Source organism: Labeo rohita, chromosome 21 (assembly GCF_022985175.1).
Source record: "Labeo rohita strain BAU-BD-2019 chromosome 21, IGBB_LRoh.1.0, whole genome shotgun sequence".
NCBI lineage: Eukaryota > Metazoa > Chordata > Actinopteri > Cypriniformes > Cyprinidae > Labeo > Labeo rohita.
The window spans coordinates 23,992,859-24,010,010 of record NC_066889.1 but is presented as its reverse complement, the minus strand read 5'-3'; the positions used below and the strand labels follow the sequence as shown (position 1 = coordinate 24,010,010).

Genomic DNA, 17,152 nt, shown 5'->3' with positions numbered 1-17,152 from the left:
TACATTTTTATTTGTAAAAGATATGTTTTGTATTTCACAGTAATTGTTGGGCTCCTTATGTCAATGGAAACTATACAGATCTAATATCTCACTTTCCTCTTTTGTATCTCACTGACAGATCTAAGGAGTTCAGAAGCCATCAGGGACGATGAGAAACTCTGGCGCCGTGCTGGTTTTGACCTTTATTGCCAAATTAATATCACAAGCAGCAGGTGAGCAGTATTAGGTGTCTTATATTGTGTATGAACCTAGAGTAAGCAGTACAACCTGACTTTTGGGGGGGTCAGTAAAAAATATTATAAAAGACGTTAATACTTTTATTTAGCATTTAAAGACATTTATAATGTTACAAAATATCAGGCAGCAACTGTTTTTAACACTGATAAGAAAAATCAGCATATTAGAATCATTTCTGAAGGATCATGTGACACTGAAGACTGGAGTAATGATGCTGAAAATTCAGCTTTGCATCTCAGGAATAAATTAAATTTTAACATATATTGAAGTATAAAAGATTTATTTTAAACTGTAATAATATTTCACAATTTTACAACTTTTATGGTATTTTTAATCAAATAAATGCAGCCTTGGTGAGAAGAAAAGACTTTTAAAATCTTACCGACCCCCAAACTTTCAAATGGTTGAGTACATATATGGAATTGTCATGTTTTGTATTTTTAATATTTATTCAAATGGAAATGGTGTAAACTATTTTAAAAGAGCAATATCTTAAGTTACCTCACTATTTAAAGCTATTTAAGTAAAATATTGGATCAAATTCTCACACTGTGATAGACTGATATATGTGACCCTGGACCACAAAACCAGTCACAAATTTTTTGAAAAAAACGATTTTAACTTTTTGTTAAGACAGGACAATATTTGGTACAATATTAGATACAACTATTTAAAAATCTGGAATCTGAGGGTGCAAAAAAATCCAAATACTGAGAAAATTGCCTTTGAAGTTGTCCAAATTAAGTTCTTAGCAATGCATATTACTAATAAAAAAAATTAAGTTTTGATACATTTACAGTAGGAAATTGACAAAATATCTTAATGGAACATGATCTTTACTTAATATCCTAATGTTTTTTGGCATCAAAGAAAAATCAATAATTTTGACCCATACAATGTATTTTTGACTATTGCTACAAATATACCTGTGCTACTTACTGGTTTTATGGTTCAGGGTCCTGAACCTTATGGTTCAGGGTATAGGCTATATATACGTACTGAATGACTGCTATATATTTACATGGTACTTAAAAGAATACCATGGTTGTTTTTTGTTAGTATATTTAATGAACAATGTATTATAGCCTGCGTTAATGTAACACAGCTATCAAATTTGCCTAAATCCTACATGAAACTTTACATATGAATAGTCTTATGTATGTTTTCATGTTTTACAAAATGGTAATGTAACTTGATGTCTAAATGGCCACTGTATGTCCGTAGGTGTCAGTCCGCCAGGCAAACCCAGACTCACAAGCTGTCGCTCTCCAGAGAAAGAGACTTTTACATGCTGGTGGGAGCCTGGAGATGATGGAGGTCTGCCAACCACCTACGCTCTCTACTACCGTCTAGAAAAGTCAGTCCCTCTTCTACCTTCTTCCTTCCTAGACCCGAGAAGACATTATTAGCTTAGAATCTGTCTTTAATGATCGTTGTTACCCTTCTACTTGGCTTCCAATGTGGTTTCAAAGGTCTCGCTGTGTTTTGGCCTTTCCTCTATTAAGGAGCAATTTAAACAGATGTGTTTATTTTTCTCTGTTTCTGAGCACATATGTGAAATAATCAGAAAGACATACATGACTTACCTTCAGCCAACACACACACATGCCCACACACCCTGTCAAATATAAACTCCTTGTTAGTGCCATGAAGTGTTATGCCAACGTTACGGCTTTGAGATTCACGAAGTACTGTAAACAAACAGATCATATTTAATACCGTGTAATACTGCATCAAGAGGAGTTCTTAGAATTAATTTTAATACAGTTGGATGTGCAGAATTCTTGATACAGTTGTAGTCAAAAGTTTACATCCCCCTTTTCAGAATCTGCAAAATGTTAATTGTTTTACCAAAATAAGAGGGATCAAACAAAATGCATGTTGTTTTTTATTTAGCACTGACCTGATTAAGATATTTCACATAAAAGATGTTTACATATAGTACATACAGTAAAATAATAGTTGAATTTATAAAAATGATCCCGTAAAAAAGTTTACTAATATTTAATATAATATTCCTAATATTGTGTTGTTACCTGAATGATCCACAGATGTTTTTTTGTTTAGTGATAGTTGTTCATGAGCCCCTTGTTTGTCCTGAACAGTTAAACTGCCTGCTGTTCTTCAGAAACATCCCCCAGGTCCCACAAATTCTTTGGTTTTAATTTTTTTGTGTGTATTTCCAACAATGACTGCATGATTTTGAGATCCATCATTCACACTGAGGACAACTGAGGGACTCATATGTAACTATTACAGAAGGTTCAAATGCTCACTGATGCTTCAGAAGGAAAAACCATGCATTAAGAACCGGGGGGTGAAAACTTTTGGAATTTGAAGATCAGGGTAAATTTAACTTATTTGGTCTTCTGGGAAACATGTAAGTATCTTCTGCAGCATCTGAAGGGCAGCAATAAATGAAAAAAATATGATATTTAGGCAAAATAAGAAAAACGTACACATCTCCATTCTGTTCAAAAGTTTTCACCCCCCTAGCTCTTAATGCATTGTTTTTCCTACTGGACCATCAGTGAGCGTTTAAACCTTCTGTGATAGTCACATATGAGTCCCTCAGTTGTCCTCAGTGTGAAAAGCTGGATTTCAAAATCACACAGTCATTGTTGGAAATGGTTCAAATACACAAAAATACTGGAAAACCAAAGAATTTGTGGGACCTGAAGGATTTTTCTGAAGAACGGCAGGCAGTTTAACTGTTCAGGAAAAACAAGGGACTCATGAACAACTATCACTAAACAAAAAACACAGCTGTGGATCATTCAGGTAACAACACGGTGTTAAGAATCAAGGGGGTGTAAACTTTTTTATGTCATTTTTATAAATTCAACTATTATTTTCTCTTGTAGACTATATGTAGACATCTTTTGTGTGAAATAAAACTTATTCAGGTCAGTACTAAATAAACAATAACATGGATTTTGTATGATTCCTCTTATGTTGGTAAAATAATTAGACATTTTGCAGATTCTGAAAAGGGGGATGTAAACTTCTGACCTCAGCTGTATTTCAAGGCTACAGTGATGAGTTACAGTATGAAATAAGCTTGTAATGTTACAGTCGTTTATTTCCTGCATGGACAAACACTGAATAAAGCATAATTTGCATCATCATAATGAAACAAATATTTTTGGTCCATTTTCTCAGAAAAGACTATTTGCATATAACTGAAATAAAAAAAGGTTTATTTTGTCAACTTTGAGTACACTGGAATATACACTACTGTTCAGAAGTGTTTTTACGCTCACCAAGTCTGCATTTGTTTAATCAAAAATACAGTAAAAACAGTAATAATGTGAAAAATTACTACTAATTAAAATAACTGTTTTATATTTAAATATGTTTTAAAACATGCAAAACTAAATTTTGGGCATGTTTACTCCAGTCTTCAGTGTCACATGATCCTTTAGAAATCATTCTAATATGCTGATTTGGTGCACAAAAACATTTCATATTTTAAATGTTAAACAGAGTTGTGCTGGTTAATATTTTTACAGAAATCATGATAATATTTCAGGATTCTTTAATGAATTGTTCATCAAAAAAGTGTTCATTTCAATATTTTTTGTCACTTTTGATCAATGAATTTCATCCTTGAAGAGAAGTATTAAATGTTTCAAAAACCTTTTGAATGGTAGTGTACACTAACATCAAAGCTAATAGACATTGACTAAATGCCACAAAACTCCTGTTTACTTTCAGAAAGTCAGTTTCTTTTTTAGCCCAAACATAATAAATGTAAAGTAATAAATGTAAAGTTCACCGAGTACAAGTTTAGGTCATATTTTTATGGTATCAACCTGAGTACTGAGCATTATGGATGCAGGTTTATCATCAAAATTGTTTTTCAGATTAGAGGTGCAAGCTTTTGACTTTAGTTGTGCATTGCCACAGTGTTCGGACACTAATCAGAGTGTAATTTGTATAATTTCAGTTTGTAAGTATAAATCCGTCTTGTCAATATCTTTCATATTCAGCTCAGAGACGGTCTACGAGTGTCCAGATTACAGAACGGCGGGCGAGAACTCGTGTTTCTTCAACAAAAATGACACATCGCTTTGGGTCAACTACAACATCACTGTGGTGGCCACCAACGCCCTGGGAAAGAACACTTCAGACCCTGTGGAGGTGGATGTAGTGTATATAGGTATGCTTACATATGTCCACTAATTCATTTGTATTCTCTTTATCTACCTCTCTTTGTATATTTGTCTTTTTCCGCCCCTTTCACCTTATATTCTTTCTTGCATAATGTGTCATTTGTTCATAGTCTTTTGAATTAGTACATAATAGACGGTACAGATTACCTTTACAGATTTTATTGCAGTAGAGTCATCAGTAAGAAGAATGTTATTGCTGCCTGTCGAGAATCACTGTTGCGAAACGTTATTTGGTCCTTTGGGCTGTAAAAATATTGCACACTATTTTTGACAGTCACTGCATTGTCAAAAGGCTATTTTTTAACTAATCTAAAATTTAAAAATTAAGACTCTCATTTACTTTTAGTACCAATTTTATTTTTATCCCGCACAGTTTGCCATGTCGCGTTCCTTTGATCTGATTTGTGCGCCCAGTCCAATTCAGTCTTATCATTAACTCATATGCACAACTATAACTGAGACTAAACTTTAACTAATGTTTTTATTTATGCTGAAGGGGCAAAAGACTTATTCACAATACAAAGCACAGTTTCTGTTTTTTTTTTTTTCTTCCTTCTTCAGCAAGTTTGCATACAAAGGTCACTTAGGTCACCTTATTAGGTGTCAACTAGTTTTTCACCCTCAAACTGGAAGAAGCTAGTTTTGTGTGTTAGTGCTGAATTTGCAGAGTGTTAACTCAATAGCTCACCCAAAAAAGAAACTCAAGTCATTTACTCACCCTCATGTTCCAAACCTGCATGACTTTTTTTTTTAAATGAGATGTTTAAAAATAAAGTCTCACAACAACATTTTTTTTTAAATAATCAAAGCATTAAGTTACAATAGGGGTTGTCAAGCTCAAAACTGGTTTGCAAATGAGCAAATGAGATTTGAGAGGTACAGTGGAGAGCGGTGACTTGCATTTCAGTCTGCTTCTATTGTATGGCTTTAAAAGACTTGCTTTAAAGTGCAAGAGTCATATAAAGTATTTTTATGGTGCTTTTATGTCCTTTTTTTGGAGTTTGAAAGGCCCTATTTTCTGTATGTTTTTATAATACTCTATGGAAAAGCATCAAAGTTCATCAAAATATTATGTGTTCAATGGAAGAAAGAACAATATACAGGTTTAATAGAATGTAATATTAACCCTTAAAATTAACCACAGTTTAATTGTAGTAAAAGTGTAGTAACCATGTTTTTTTTGGCGTGTTGACTACCATTTGTATAACCTTAGTTTTACCTCAAATAGCATGGTTAGTGTACCGAAACACTGATTAGTTTGTGGCTACCATGGTTTAACTATAGTAACCATCGTTTTTTAGGTTTATTTGTAGTAAAACCATGATTAATTTTCATAAGGGTACACTGTAAAAAATAAAAAACACAATTTGTTGAGTCAGCTTAAATAATTTGTTACCCTGCTGCCTTAAAATTTTAAGTTCAGTCAACTAAAATAAGTTTATTCAACTTGAAATGTTAAGTTGAACTAAGTAACAACTTAGATATTTGTGTTTGCTAAACTTAACAGATGGGTAAGTAACCCAGCTGCCTTAAAATTTTAGGTTGATTCAACTCAAATATCTAAATTGTCACTTAGTATAATTTAACATTTCAAGTTGAATAAACTTTTTGAGTTGATTGAACTTAAAATTTTAAGGCAGCCAGGTTACAAATTATTTTAAGTTGACTCAACAAATTGTTTTTTACAGTGTAGTGCTGGGTGATTTGACCAAAAATCTGTATTACTTTAAGGATTCTGGCAGCTTTATCACAGTTTTTCTCTGACTGTGCCTTTATATGAATCAGACTGGATGAAATGGTTGCAGAACCGCTGCATTTTCATAATCCAAACAAATATGCTACATGTAGTATAAGCAGTTTTTGATGTAAATTAGGTTGTATAACTGAAAAAAGATGAATGCAAGAATAGAATGGTCTGACCTTATCTTTGTAAAATTATGCTACATAAATCATCTGCACGAAACAAAACCAACAAACAGGCTGAATGTGAACACAAATTCACTCTCTGCCACCAGGTGGCGCTTAAGGAACAGCGTAATATAGTGTTTCCTTTGTTACTACAGCAAACAAAACTTTTAAATACTACATTAATATGCATTATATGGAGATAAGATGAAAAGAAAATACTATCTAAAATTTTCCGAAGACAGTCAGTTTCTCTCAGAGATACATTCATATAATCCTAATTCAATATTTAGGATTTTCTTCCAATGTTTTGCACATCGTGAACAGTGATTTTCTTCTGCCTGCTACATTTTCTCCTCTTTGCGTTTGTCTTCAGCGTTGTGACTTCTGTTAACAGCCGTTTACAGTTGGTTTATTTGCCAAGGTAACGAATTGGTTGTGTTATTAATAGTTTTCTAACCATTAGAAGTATGCAGTCAAAGACTTAATATATAGGAAGACTGTGCACTCCTAATACTTATGAATAGTAGAAACTGTGATGCCCAATTTGATGAATAAGCCCCGCCTTCTAAATGAAAGAGCCAATCGTTGATTAGTAAAGTCATCGCGTCACTGCAGCTGCCATTAGAAGCTCCGATTCGCAAACCCGCGCCCATGACTGTGCATGCGCATCAGCTGCTCTAGCCTGAAAAATAAGCCTTTTTGACAATATTGGAGCATAGGAAACAACAATTATGAGACAGTTGTTGTCAGATTTCATATATATATATATATATATATATATATATTAATCGTAAGTTTGGTGAACCGTTTTGGAGAGTTTTATGTTTCCTTATTCAAAGAGATAGGAGCTGCACTTGCATGCCCGAGAGGCGTTTCAAAGATGGCCGCCAAATAAAATGGCTTGCCTTAAAGGGACTTTGATGCAGTTAACAGTGATCTCCTCTCAATTTAAGATGCTGTCGTATGCCGTTTTTTAAAAAATAAATAAATCATACAGTGTGTGTAATTCAAACCGGTTTATAGTTTGAACCGGTATATCTCCCAGCACTTTGGCCATACTGGCGGCACTGAATATAAACAATGCCACTGTACCGAACGAAACTCGCATATTTTGCTGATTATTGCTGCTGAAAAAGGTCAGTTATTGTCATGTTTTGGGCTGTACTAATCGGTCGGACCGGGAAAAAGCATTTGGAGTACTATAGGCCGCCAAAAGTAATAACAAATCAAGGAGAATAGTGCAAAAAACTGTCTAAGTGACAAAAGGCGTTTGTGGTTGTTTAAACTGAACCAGGATTTTCAGGGCAAGAATCTTGACAACATTCGTGTTTGTTCTTATCATTTCCGGTCAGGTAGGTGAAATGTTGGGCTAATGTCTTAATTAATACTGCTCATATGTATTTTTACCACCTATTAACTTTAGTCTGTCAAAATAATACGCCCTTTCCTGCTTAGTAAGCCCTTCTCTATATGATTTAGCAGTTTCCACATGTTTTTTCCAATGGTTTAGACAGCATAAATTAGCAGAACAATGTTTCTCTTTGTAGTACATTAACCGTGCAATCCATCCTGTTGTTTATCCGAGTATCTATATGGCCATGCATCTGGGTAACTGACCAAACTGTGACGTAAACCCTCTATATTAGCGTTTTAATGTATTTCTATCTAATAAATGCAGCCTACACATCTTTCAAAAAAAATGTTGCCGCCTCCAAACCTTTAAACGGTAGCATACGTGTAACATTTCAGCCTTTACACAGTCAAAATCAAATGTACTGATAAAAAATATTAGTACAAATCAGAACAGTTGTGTTAAAGCATAAACAGTAAGTTTAACTGTTGTATATTTTTTTTCTTATGGACATCCTGTCCTGATCTGTCCTTTCGTTTTTACCCACAGTTCAACCAAACACTCCAGAGAACGTGACAGCGGTTGTGGTTAATGGCGACCAGGGTCCGTACGTGAGAGTGTCCTGGGAGAAACCCCGAACCGCAGACACCCGCTCAGGATGGATCACGCTACTGTACCAGCTACGAGTTAAACAAGAAGAAGATACAGAATGGGAGGTGGGTTTGAACAACGAATCATCTTTTTGTCTTTAGAAAATGTTTAATTATCAGTTACATTTGTAAAAGTTTAACTAGAATTAAGTATAGATAAAATTGAGATGGGCAGGCCATCTTCACAGCAAACATTACATGCTTGTTTTTCTTGGTGTTACGGACTGGTATTGCCAACCAACTTGTTGAATGTGAGCCAACAAGTTAGAAAATAGTTAACAGTGTCTGTTGTTTGTTTGTGACTTTATCCGAGATCTTAAATGAATGGAATGCTAAGGGCAAGTGAGCCAACATTATTAAATCAGCTGTTGCACAAAGCAGTTTAATCATTGACTGTCCCAGTCTGGGTTTATGTCTTCATTAGTCCGCAGAAACCTGAGGGAGGCTAGATATACAGAACAACAGTGACTAGATCAAACCAGATTTTTTCCAAAGGCTGTGCTTCAGTAACACATTATTGGCATGACCAATAATGATTGCCTAGTGACAAAGTAACCTGAGCACGGTAGTATCGGCTTTATGAACGGAGACAACGTATGTAACTGATGATTATTGCTGATGATGTAATTGTCATGAATTTAAGTGCTAACTGGATAAATATTTAACTAAAATCTACTTTGATTTGCATTCCCACAACTTTAAGTATAAGCTGACATTTTGTAAAGCAGCAAATACCTGTATAGTATGTGATATATGTATTTTTATTTAATATTATATGATTTTTAATACATTTTATTATATAAATATTGATTTAGTTAATTGCAGTGGTACAGTCGCTTATGCTTTCTTTATATCTGTGTAGGAGTATGATGCTGGCATCTATTTTGATCTGAATTTAAACAACCTGATGTATAAGCAGACATATTAGGAAACTGTGCAATATGCAAGTGTTTAAGATTTGCATTTTTTAAATTTAATATCTTATGTATTTTAAATAATTATATTCAAAATATTAATACAATTACAATTATTAATATATATATATATTTATAATGTATTTTTATTATTTATTTAAAATTTTTATATATTTTTTTATTATATCTGTAAAATATAGTTAGAAATAGTTAGGAATCTCATATAAAAGAGTTATATAAATTACATAAATATATAATTTTTTTTTATATATTCATATTGATTAATGAGTTTAATAAAAAAGTGTTGTAGTGGTAGCTTAAGTTTTTTGTTTTTTTTTAATCTTTTCATTAATTTTTTTCTGTAGGAATATGATGCTGGTATGCAGAAGTACTACATTGTGTTCAGTCTTCATTCCGATAAAACATATATGGTGCAAGTGCGCTGTAGACCCGATCATGGTTTCTGGAGCGAGTGGACCCAAACCACCTACGTCAAAATGCCTAATTGTGAGTCTTCTTTTTTCTTCGTTATTTAAGTAAACTTGCTTATTATAAATATTTTGGGGAGAATTTGTTTCTGTAATTTTTTCATAATATTTTTAATAAAATGTAAAAATGCTGTAGATTAAAAAAAAAATTCTAATATATAATATTTGTATTTATAGTTATATAAATGTATTTATATTTATATACATGTGTTGTATTTAACATACACTACAAGGCAAAAGCTTTTGGACAGTAAAATTTTTAATGTTTTTGAAACATTGTTATTATCAATATTTAAAACAAAAGAACATTTTTTACAGGATACTTCATCAAATCAGCATTTATCTCAAATTAAAAGCTTTGGTAACATTATACGCTACCATTCAAAAGCTTGGAGTCAGTTATTTTAAATAGTAAAAATATTTTAAAATTTTACTGTTTTTGCTGTACTTTGGGTCAAATAAATGCAGGCTTGGTGAGCAGAAGAGACTTTAAAAAACATTAAAAAATTTTAGTAAGTAAAAATAATTTATTATAATAAATTAACAATTTAATTGTTATTAAATTATATTATCAGCATAACAGTTTTTGGTTATAATTATTTTCAGACTTTTGAAACATTTCTAGTCCAGTAGGTTAAGGCATGCGTAAAGCCTATTAGATTATCATCCAGCATAGCCAGAAAGCCATTTTAGGACCACAGTCTGTGTCTCCATGGTCTCCTGCTGAGCCTGAGAACAAATCTGCTCTACGCATATGTATCTAGCAGCGCAGACAATACTAGAGGGAATACCAACAGGCCTTCAGTTTCTCCAGGGAGTTGTGAACTCATCTTCACCTGGCTAGCACAACCTCAGCAGGACGCGTTTTTGAGCCACAGCTCCGGCTGGGCCTCAGTTGCCCCGGAGCTTCCATGGAAAGTCAGGCCCGGTGGGAGTCGCACCTGACGGCGTCGAGCATGAAATAGAGCAAAATGAGTCAGAGATCATCCTGTTTCCAGCTCACAGTGTTCTCAAAAACCACACTGTTCCTGTTTTTTTTTTTTTTTTTCATAGTTTTTAAATGCAATGACCCAATTTTACCCACTGTTTATCTTGTTATTCTATCCAAGGACTGTTGGTGACAACACAGTTTGATTTGTCATAAATGGAAAAACAAATTGCAGTAGAGATTTACTCTATTCATCACAATTTCCTGATTTTGTTTGTATAGATATACCCAGAGAGCGTTCGTTGTGGATCATGATCACAATATTCTCTGTCTTCATCGTCCTCATCCTCACCTGGACACTAAATGTGAAACGAAACAGGTGCGTTTGAGCCTGAAGCATTTCTGTGTTTCATATTTATTCATTTTTTACATTTGCATTTTGTTTTCTTATATATTTTAAGATTATTTTGCTTGTTTTATTCTATATTATTTTTTACCACCATTGTCAAATCTACAATTCATGCCTTTTATGTGATTGAAATCCCATTTGCTCAGACCAGTTATATACATAATTTGCCTCATTGTTCTTGCTGACAAATACTCATACTCATTATGTAGGATTAAATTGCCATTAGAGGATTGATCCAGATCTTGCACTTCCTCACTTCACTCTCAAATGTAGTTTTTAGGGCAGTTTTTCTCAGCGCAGATTTAAATAGACAAAGATAGACTAATTACATTGTCAGATAATGTGAGGCGTTTTTAACAGTACAAGGACGAACGGGATCCAAAATTAATCTCTTAATCCTGTCGGGACACGTGGAACCTTTTGTTCCGCATTCTAGATAAGTCCCTATTCTGTATCCATAGTGCTTACATTATAATTAAGCAGGAAAACATTTAATGATAGATATTGATCTTAATTTTTAGGTCAGTGCACAGTTAAGACAAAACTCACCTTAAATAAATATAAAAATTGGTCTAAATTCAAATTCAGTGCATTTTATCTATATAAAGCATTTATTTAACCATTGAAAAAGAGTTCAATATCAACTTTTTGATTCTTATTCTGGTTTTTATATTTGTATTCAGTGTGAAGCTTTGTTTGCTGCCTCCTGTTCCTGGACCAAAAATCAAAGGATTTGACAAACAGCTGCTCAAGGTAATAGAAATATCAGTTGTGCATCTCAGAAAAGTATGGAAGCCACTGAATAAAAAATAAAAAAAGGTTGTTGCAACTTTTCCTCTCACAATTCTGACTTTTTTTTACAATTGCAAGTTATTAAGTAAAAATTGGGAGATATAAATTCAAAATTACAAAATTATAAACTCACAATTCTGACTTTTTTGTCAGTACTGCGTGATGTAAATTTGGAAATTGCGAGAAATAAAGCCAGAATTGCGATTAAAAACTTTTTTTCTTACAAATGCAAGTTAATGTCTTGCAATTCTGACTTTTTTCTCTGAATTGTGCGATGGAAAAAGTCACAATTTTGAGATAAAAACTTGTTAATCTGAGAAATTAAGTCAAAATTACAAGATATAAACTCACAATTCTACTTTTTTTCTCAGAATTGCTTGATATAAACTCACAAATTGTGAGAAATGAAGCCAGATTTGTGGGATAAAATTTTTTTTTTCCTGCAAATGCAAGTTTGTATCTCAGAATTCTGACTTTTCTCTATGAATTGTGAGATACAAACTCTCAATTGTGAGTTTTTGAAGGGGGAAAAAGACTGATATGTTCTCAGAATTGCAAAATGATAAAAACTGATTAAAAAAATAAAAAAAACTGCGAGATAAAATGCAAGCTTTATATCTCGCAATTCTGACTTTTTTTCTCAGAATTGATAAAAGATAAAAGATATAAACTTGAAACTGCAAGAAATAAAGTCAGAATTCATTATTTGTGAGGCATGTCCTCAGGATATTAAGATTTTAATATTTTCCTTCATGCCACATTTTTAATTGCATGTTTGAGGCAATCATCTCACTTGCTTTTTTGCAGAGCGGAAAGTCAGAGGAAGTTTTCAATTCTTTGGTGATCCAAGGTTTCCCTCCAACCACAGATTACGTCGACTTAATGGTAGAGTACCTTGAGGTGTATGACAATGAGGAGCAAGAATTGGTCTTGGATGGTAAAGATCTATCAGAGGACTGCATGAAGTCCAAAAGCCCGTCGGACAGCGATTCAGGCCGGGGAAGCTGCGATAGTCGCACTCTGCTTTTAGAGAAGTGCATGGAGGGACGGGAAGGAAGCACAAGTGATCAACATCAATACAGCCAGCATGGAGAAACCAGCTGGGCTTCTACTGAAAGCAGTGAAAGCCAGGGTCCCGAACCTGGTTCTCCAGACTCCACCGATGGACGTGTAAAGACCTGGCCTGTCGTATTTTCGTCTCCTCAACCGCAACCTCACCACCATTACCAGAACGGAGTGGTGAAACCGGCCTACCACAGCGTCCCAGAGATCCTCAGCCATTTGTCGCCACTTGCAACACCAAGCAACTACCACCAGCTATCACCACAACAGGAGGGCCGCTTCAGTAAACCAGCCTGCCGACATTCTCAAAGCTACAACCAGTTTAACCTGGACAGCGTCCACACTCCTGTTCCCGGCGTGTCTCAGTCACATTCTTTGGAATACGTAGAAGTGCAAACGGTCGACCTGCAGAATATGCTACTGCTTAGGCCGCTTTCAGACCCAAACCGCGAACCCGAAGGGTCTGATTACGCCGGGGAGGACTACAGCAAAGTCAAAAACGTGACGTCAAACAATATTCTGCTTCTGCAGAGGGAAACGTCCCATCAGTGCGTGGACAATTACAGACAGGACTTGGACAGCCAGGCTGATCAATGCACAACCCAACAACCACCTCATCCCTGCAAACCTGCCGTCCACCAATCGAACAGTGGGATGCCACTGGAAGGCATGAGAGTGATGGGAAATGGTTATGTAGATTCAACAGTCTTAATGCCAACCTACTAGCACGTAGTGGTCCAATGCATGAGTGCAATCTGCCTCAAATGCAGCAAAAACTATAAGCTGACCACAAAACCACTAAACTGTCAACAGCTCTTGCCAAGTCCTAAAAGAAGCGCTTTTCTCCCTCACACACCGGTTTAATGAGGAGAATTTATATATTTATAAGAATATTTACTTTTAGAATATATTAGCAAGAGGGTCTTGTTTCAGAGCTGAGGTCTAAACAGGGTGTGTGTGCTGTAAACTTTTACATTGCTTACTTTTATGTAAAAACAGGTTTTTTATTGGCTTTGAAGGTTTCATGAAGAATCTTTAACATCCATGGAATCTTTCAATTGCACAAAAGGTTCTTTATAGTGAAAAATGTTCTTCACAACAAGAAAAAAAGTTCTTTTTAGAACTATGAACTGAAATTTTTTGGGGGGAACCTAAAAAATGGTTCTTCCTTGGCGTTTATGTGAAAAACCCTCTTTTTTTAACCTTTTTTTTAAAGAGTGTGAGAAATCATTGATTTTGTTTCTTTGACAGATTGTGTATTTTGATGAGGTGACACTTATAAACACCCCAAAAAAAAAAAAATTACTAAAATGGATCCCATTCACTTTATTGCACATTTCTGCAAAATTCACTTAAATTCTGCTTAGTTTTGATACTATATTAATCCATAGCCGAATAGCCATTCAGGCATTGGGATTTCATGGGACATGTCAGTTAAAGCCTACTTTTCACAATCCAGCAATAGCCAATGGAATTCTTCTGTATTTTATGCTGTTTTACTCAAAAATACACTACCAGTCAAAAGTTTTTGAACAGTAAGATTTTTAATGTTTTTAAAGAAGTCTCTTCTGCTCACCAAGCCTGCATTTATTTGATCCAAAATACAACAAAAGCAGTAATATTGTGAAATATTTTTACTGTTTAAAATAACTGCTTTTTATTTGAATATATTTTAAAATGTAATTAATTCCTGTGATCAAATCTACATTTTCAGCATCATTACTCCCGTCTTCAAGGTCACATGATCCTTCAGAATTCATTCTAATATTCTGATTTGCTGTCCAAGAAACATTTATTATTATTATCAATATTTAAAACAGTTGAGTACATTTTTTAGGAATTTCCGATGAATAGAAGGATCCAAAGATCAACATTTATCTGAAATAAAAAGCTTTTGTAACGTTATACACAATGCCATTCAAAAGGTTGGATGCTTTAAATTAATCAAAAGTAATGATAGACATTTATAATGTTACAAAAGATTTCTATCTCAGATAAATGCTGTTCTTCTGTTTTTTCTATTCATCAAAAAAAAACAAAAAAAAAAAAAAAAAAAAAATTCTACTCAGCTGTTTTCAACAGAATAATAATAATTAAAAGTTTTTGAGCAGCAAATCAGAATATTAGAATGATTTCTGAAGGATCATGTGACTAGAGTAATGATGCTAAAAAAATCTATTCAAATAGAAAACAGGTATTTTAAAAGTAAAAATATTGCAAAATTTTACATTTTTCCTGTATTTTGGATCAAATAAATGCAGGCTTGGTGAGCAGAAGAGACTTCTTTAAAAACATGAAAAATCTTACTGTTCAAAAACTTTTGACTGGTAGTGTCTATTGTGGAAGTAAAATGATTTGTAAACGCCATTTCATGTTAACTTTTAACAATTTGTCTTATTTAGATATTAATGAGATTTGAAAACTTAGCACTTAGCATAGTTGCCCTCAGCAAACGACTATGCATTGTTATTGTATGTATGTTCATCATGGCACTGTTACGTGTTCAAAGCCACTACTTTATGCCACCGTCCACTCCTAAACTACATGATGGGGTCTGATGCTATAATGTACGTGGACTATTTTTTATAAACTGATCTTGAGTATTATCATTATCATGAGCATTCACCCAGTTCACAACTTAAAGCATTTCACTACACATTCCATTAATTTTAAATATAATAGCAGTTATTTAAAACTCACACAGCATATTATATAAACACAAGAGCACTGTTTGCAGTCAGAGTTGGTTTAGTCCTACTGTAATCCTACTGCAAACATAGTATAATCTCAGCCATAAGATTTAAATGTCTTTGCTTATTAATGGTACACTAATGAAAAAGTAAATTGTTTAAAAGGGATTTGAACTGATTGTAGACTCTTGTAATTGTGAAGACTTTGCCTTTGATATTTACAACTCTCAGGTGGAGGAAAGCTTGCATAAACACTCCTGCCGAATGTATGTATTATAGAAGTTATAGGCACTGATTTTAAACATATTGTAAGCACGACCGAAAAATCATACAGTGCCAGCAGTCAAATATTTTTCCAAATATGTTACAGCGAACTGTTCATTGTAAGAATTTGTGTGTTTCTTTGAATGTTAACCTTGTGAGAATCTATTTTTCCAAGACTGTATATCTTTAGATCATAGGTAGCCATTAATTCAGCACTGTAAATTTTTATGTTTGATATAAAAAAAGAAATTCTAAAAATATTTTTCAAATTAGAGAGATCGGCATATATGCATTTAATCCAGCCAAACAATTATTATCTTGTGCATGTATAAATCACTGACCATTAAACCAGTTACATGGAGACAAGGAAGATTTTAGCCCTTGCCAGTGCAAGAGTCAACCTCCACATGTTGCCTTATTTTATGCATAAATCTCTGAAAGCAGAGTGAGGTGTATTTTTTGGAAAGGATCATTTATTAAATATATATTTATGTGTAAAGTTGCATTATGCATCCATGTAAATATACAATAAATATTCGGTTGTTATATATAATATAGAAACACATTTATATGTAACCTACGGATAATATATATATATTGTACTGACACATAGTTTTGTCAGGTTTGTCTAAGCCATACATAAATCATCCCATCTAACTGATTTGTGAGTAGCGTAAGATTTTTTCATATCTTGGTTTTTGAACAGTCACACATTCTGAGTTTCAAGCCTAATAAATCTGCATGGAAAAGCATGTTTATTTTAATAGATTTCTAACTCAGGCAATGGCAAATCTACAAAATGCGTATTTTTATCAGTATCTAATTTAATGTGAAGCCTCAGGGCAAGAGTTTGAAATAATATTTCAGTCTATTTAATCTGAGAGCAAGATATTTTACAAAGAAAATGCGTATGCCGAAATCTCCTGGAGTGATGATTATATTCTCATGTAGAGATGAAAACTTTCCAACACCATTTGACTAAAAAATGTGTTCAAATCACAAAAATGTGTTTGTTATACACTAAGAATACTATTATTACTGTATATACAGTACATAAAAAATGTTGCTGTTTTATTTAGTCTTTTTTCTGTACTGTCAAGTCACTGGAGGTTCTGAAATTAAATTTGTGATATTAACCTATGTAAGAAATACATCTTGTGTGTTCTACTGTGTTCTGCTCTCCATAAACATTATTTGTGAAATCACATAGCAAAACCATTAAAAGATGCTCAGATTGTTTCAGATATGTTGTTGAGTCGTTAATGGGTTTTCTTGACTATTGTA

At 33.6% G+C, this 17,152-nt stretch overlaps 1 protein-coding gene across 1 annotated transcript in view; it reads left to right on the top strand.

Annotated features, from left to right (window-relative positions):
- prlra (prolactin receptor a) overlaps positions 1–17,110 on the top strand; it is a 31,989-nt gene extending 14,879 nt beyond the window's left edge. Inside the window, exons 2-9 of the mRNA XM_051093181.1 lie at positions 119–212; positions 1,462–1,594; positions 4,230–4,399; positions 8,221–8,387; positions 9,601–9,742; positions 10,934–11,030; positions 11,744–11,813; positions 12,660–17,110. Of these exons, the coding sequence (XP_050949138.1) occupies positions 149–212; positions 1,462–1,594; positions 4,230–4,399; positions 8,221–8,387; positions 9,601–9,742; positions 10,934–11,030; positions 11,744–11,813; positions 12,660–13,640 (1,824 nt within the window). The 5' untranslated portion in view covers positions 119–148 and the 3' untranslated portion in view covers positions 13,641–17,110. The remainder of the gene's footprint in view (positions 1–118; positions 213–1,461; positions 1,595–4,229; positions 4,400–8,220; positions 8,388–9,600; positions 9,743–10,933; positions 11,031–11,743; positions 11,814–12,659) is intronic.
- Positions 17,111–17,152: the final 42 nt, after the last annotated feature.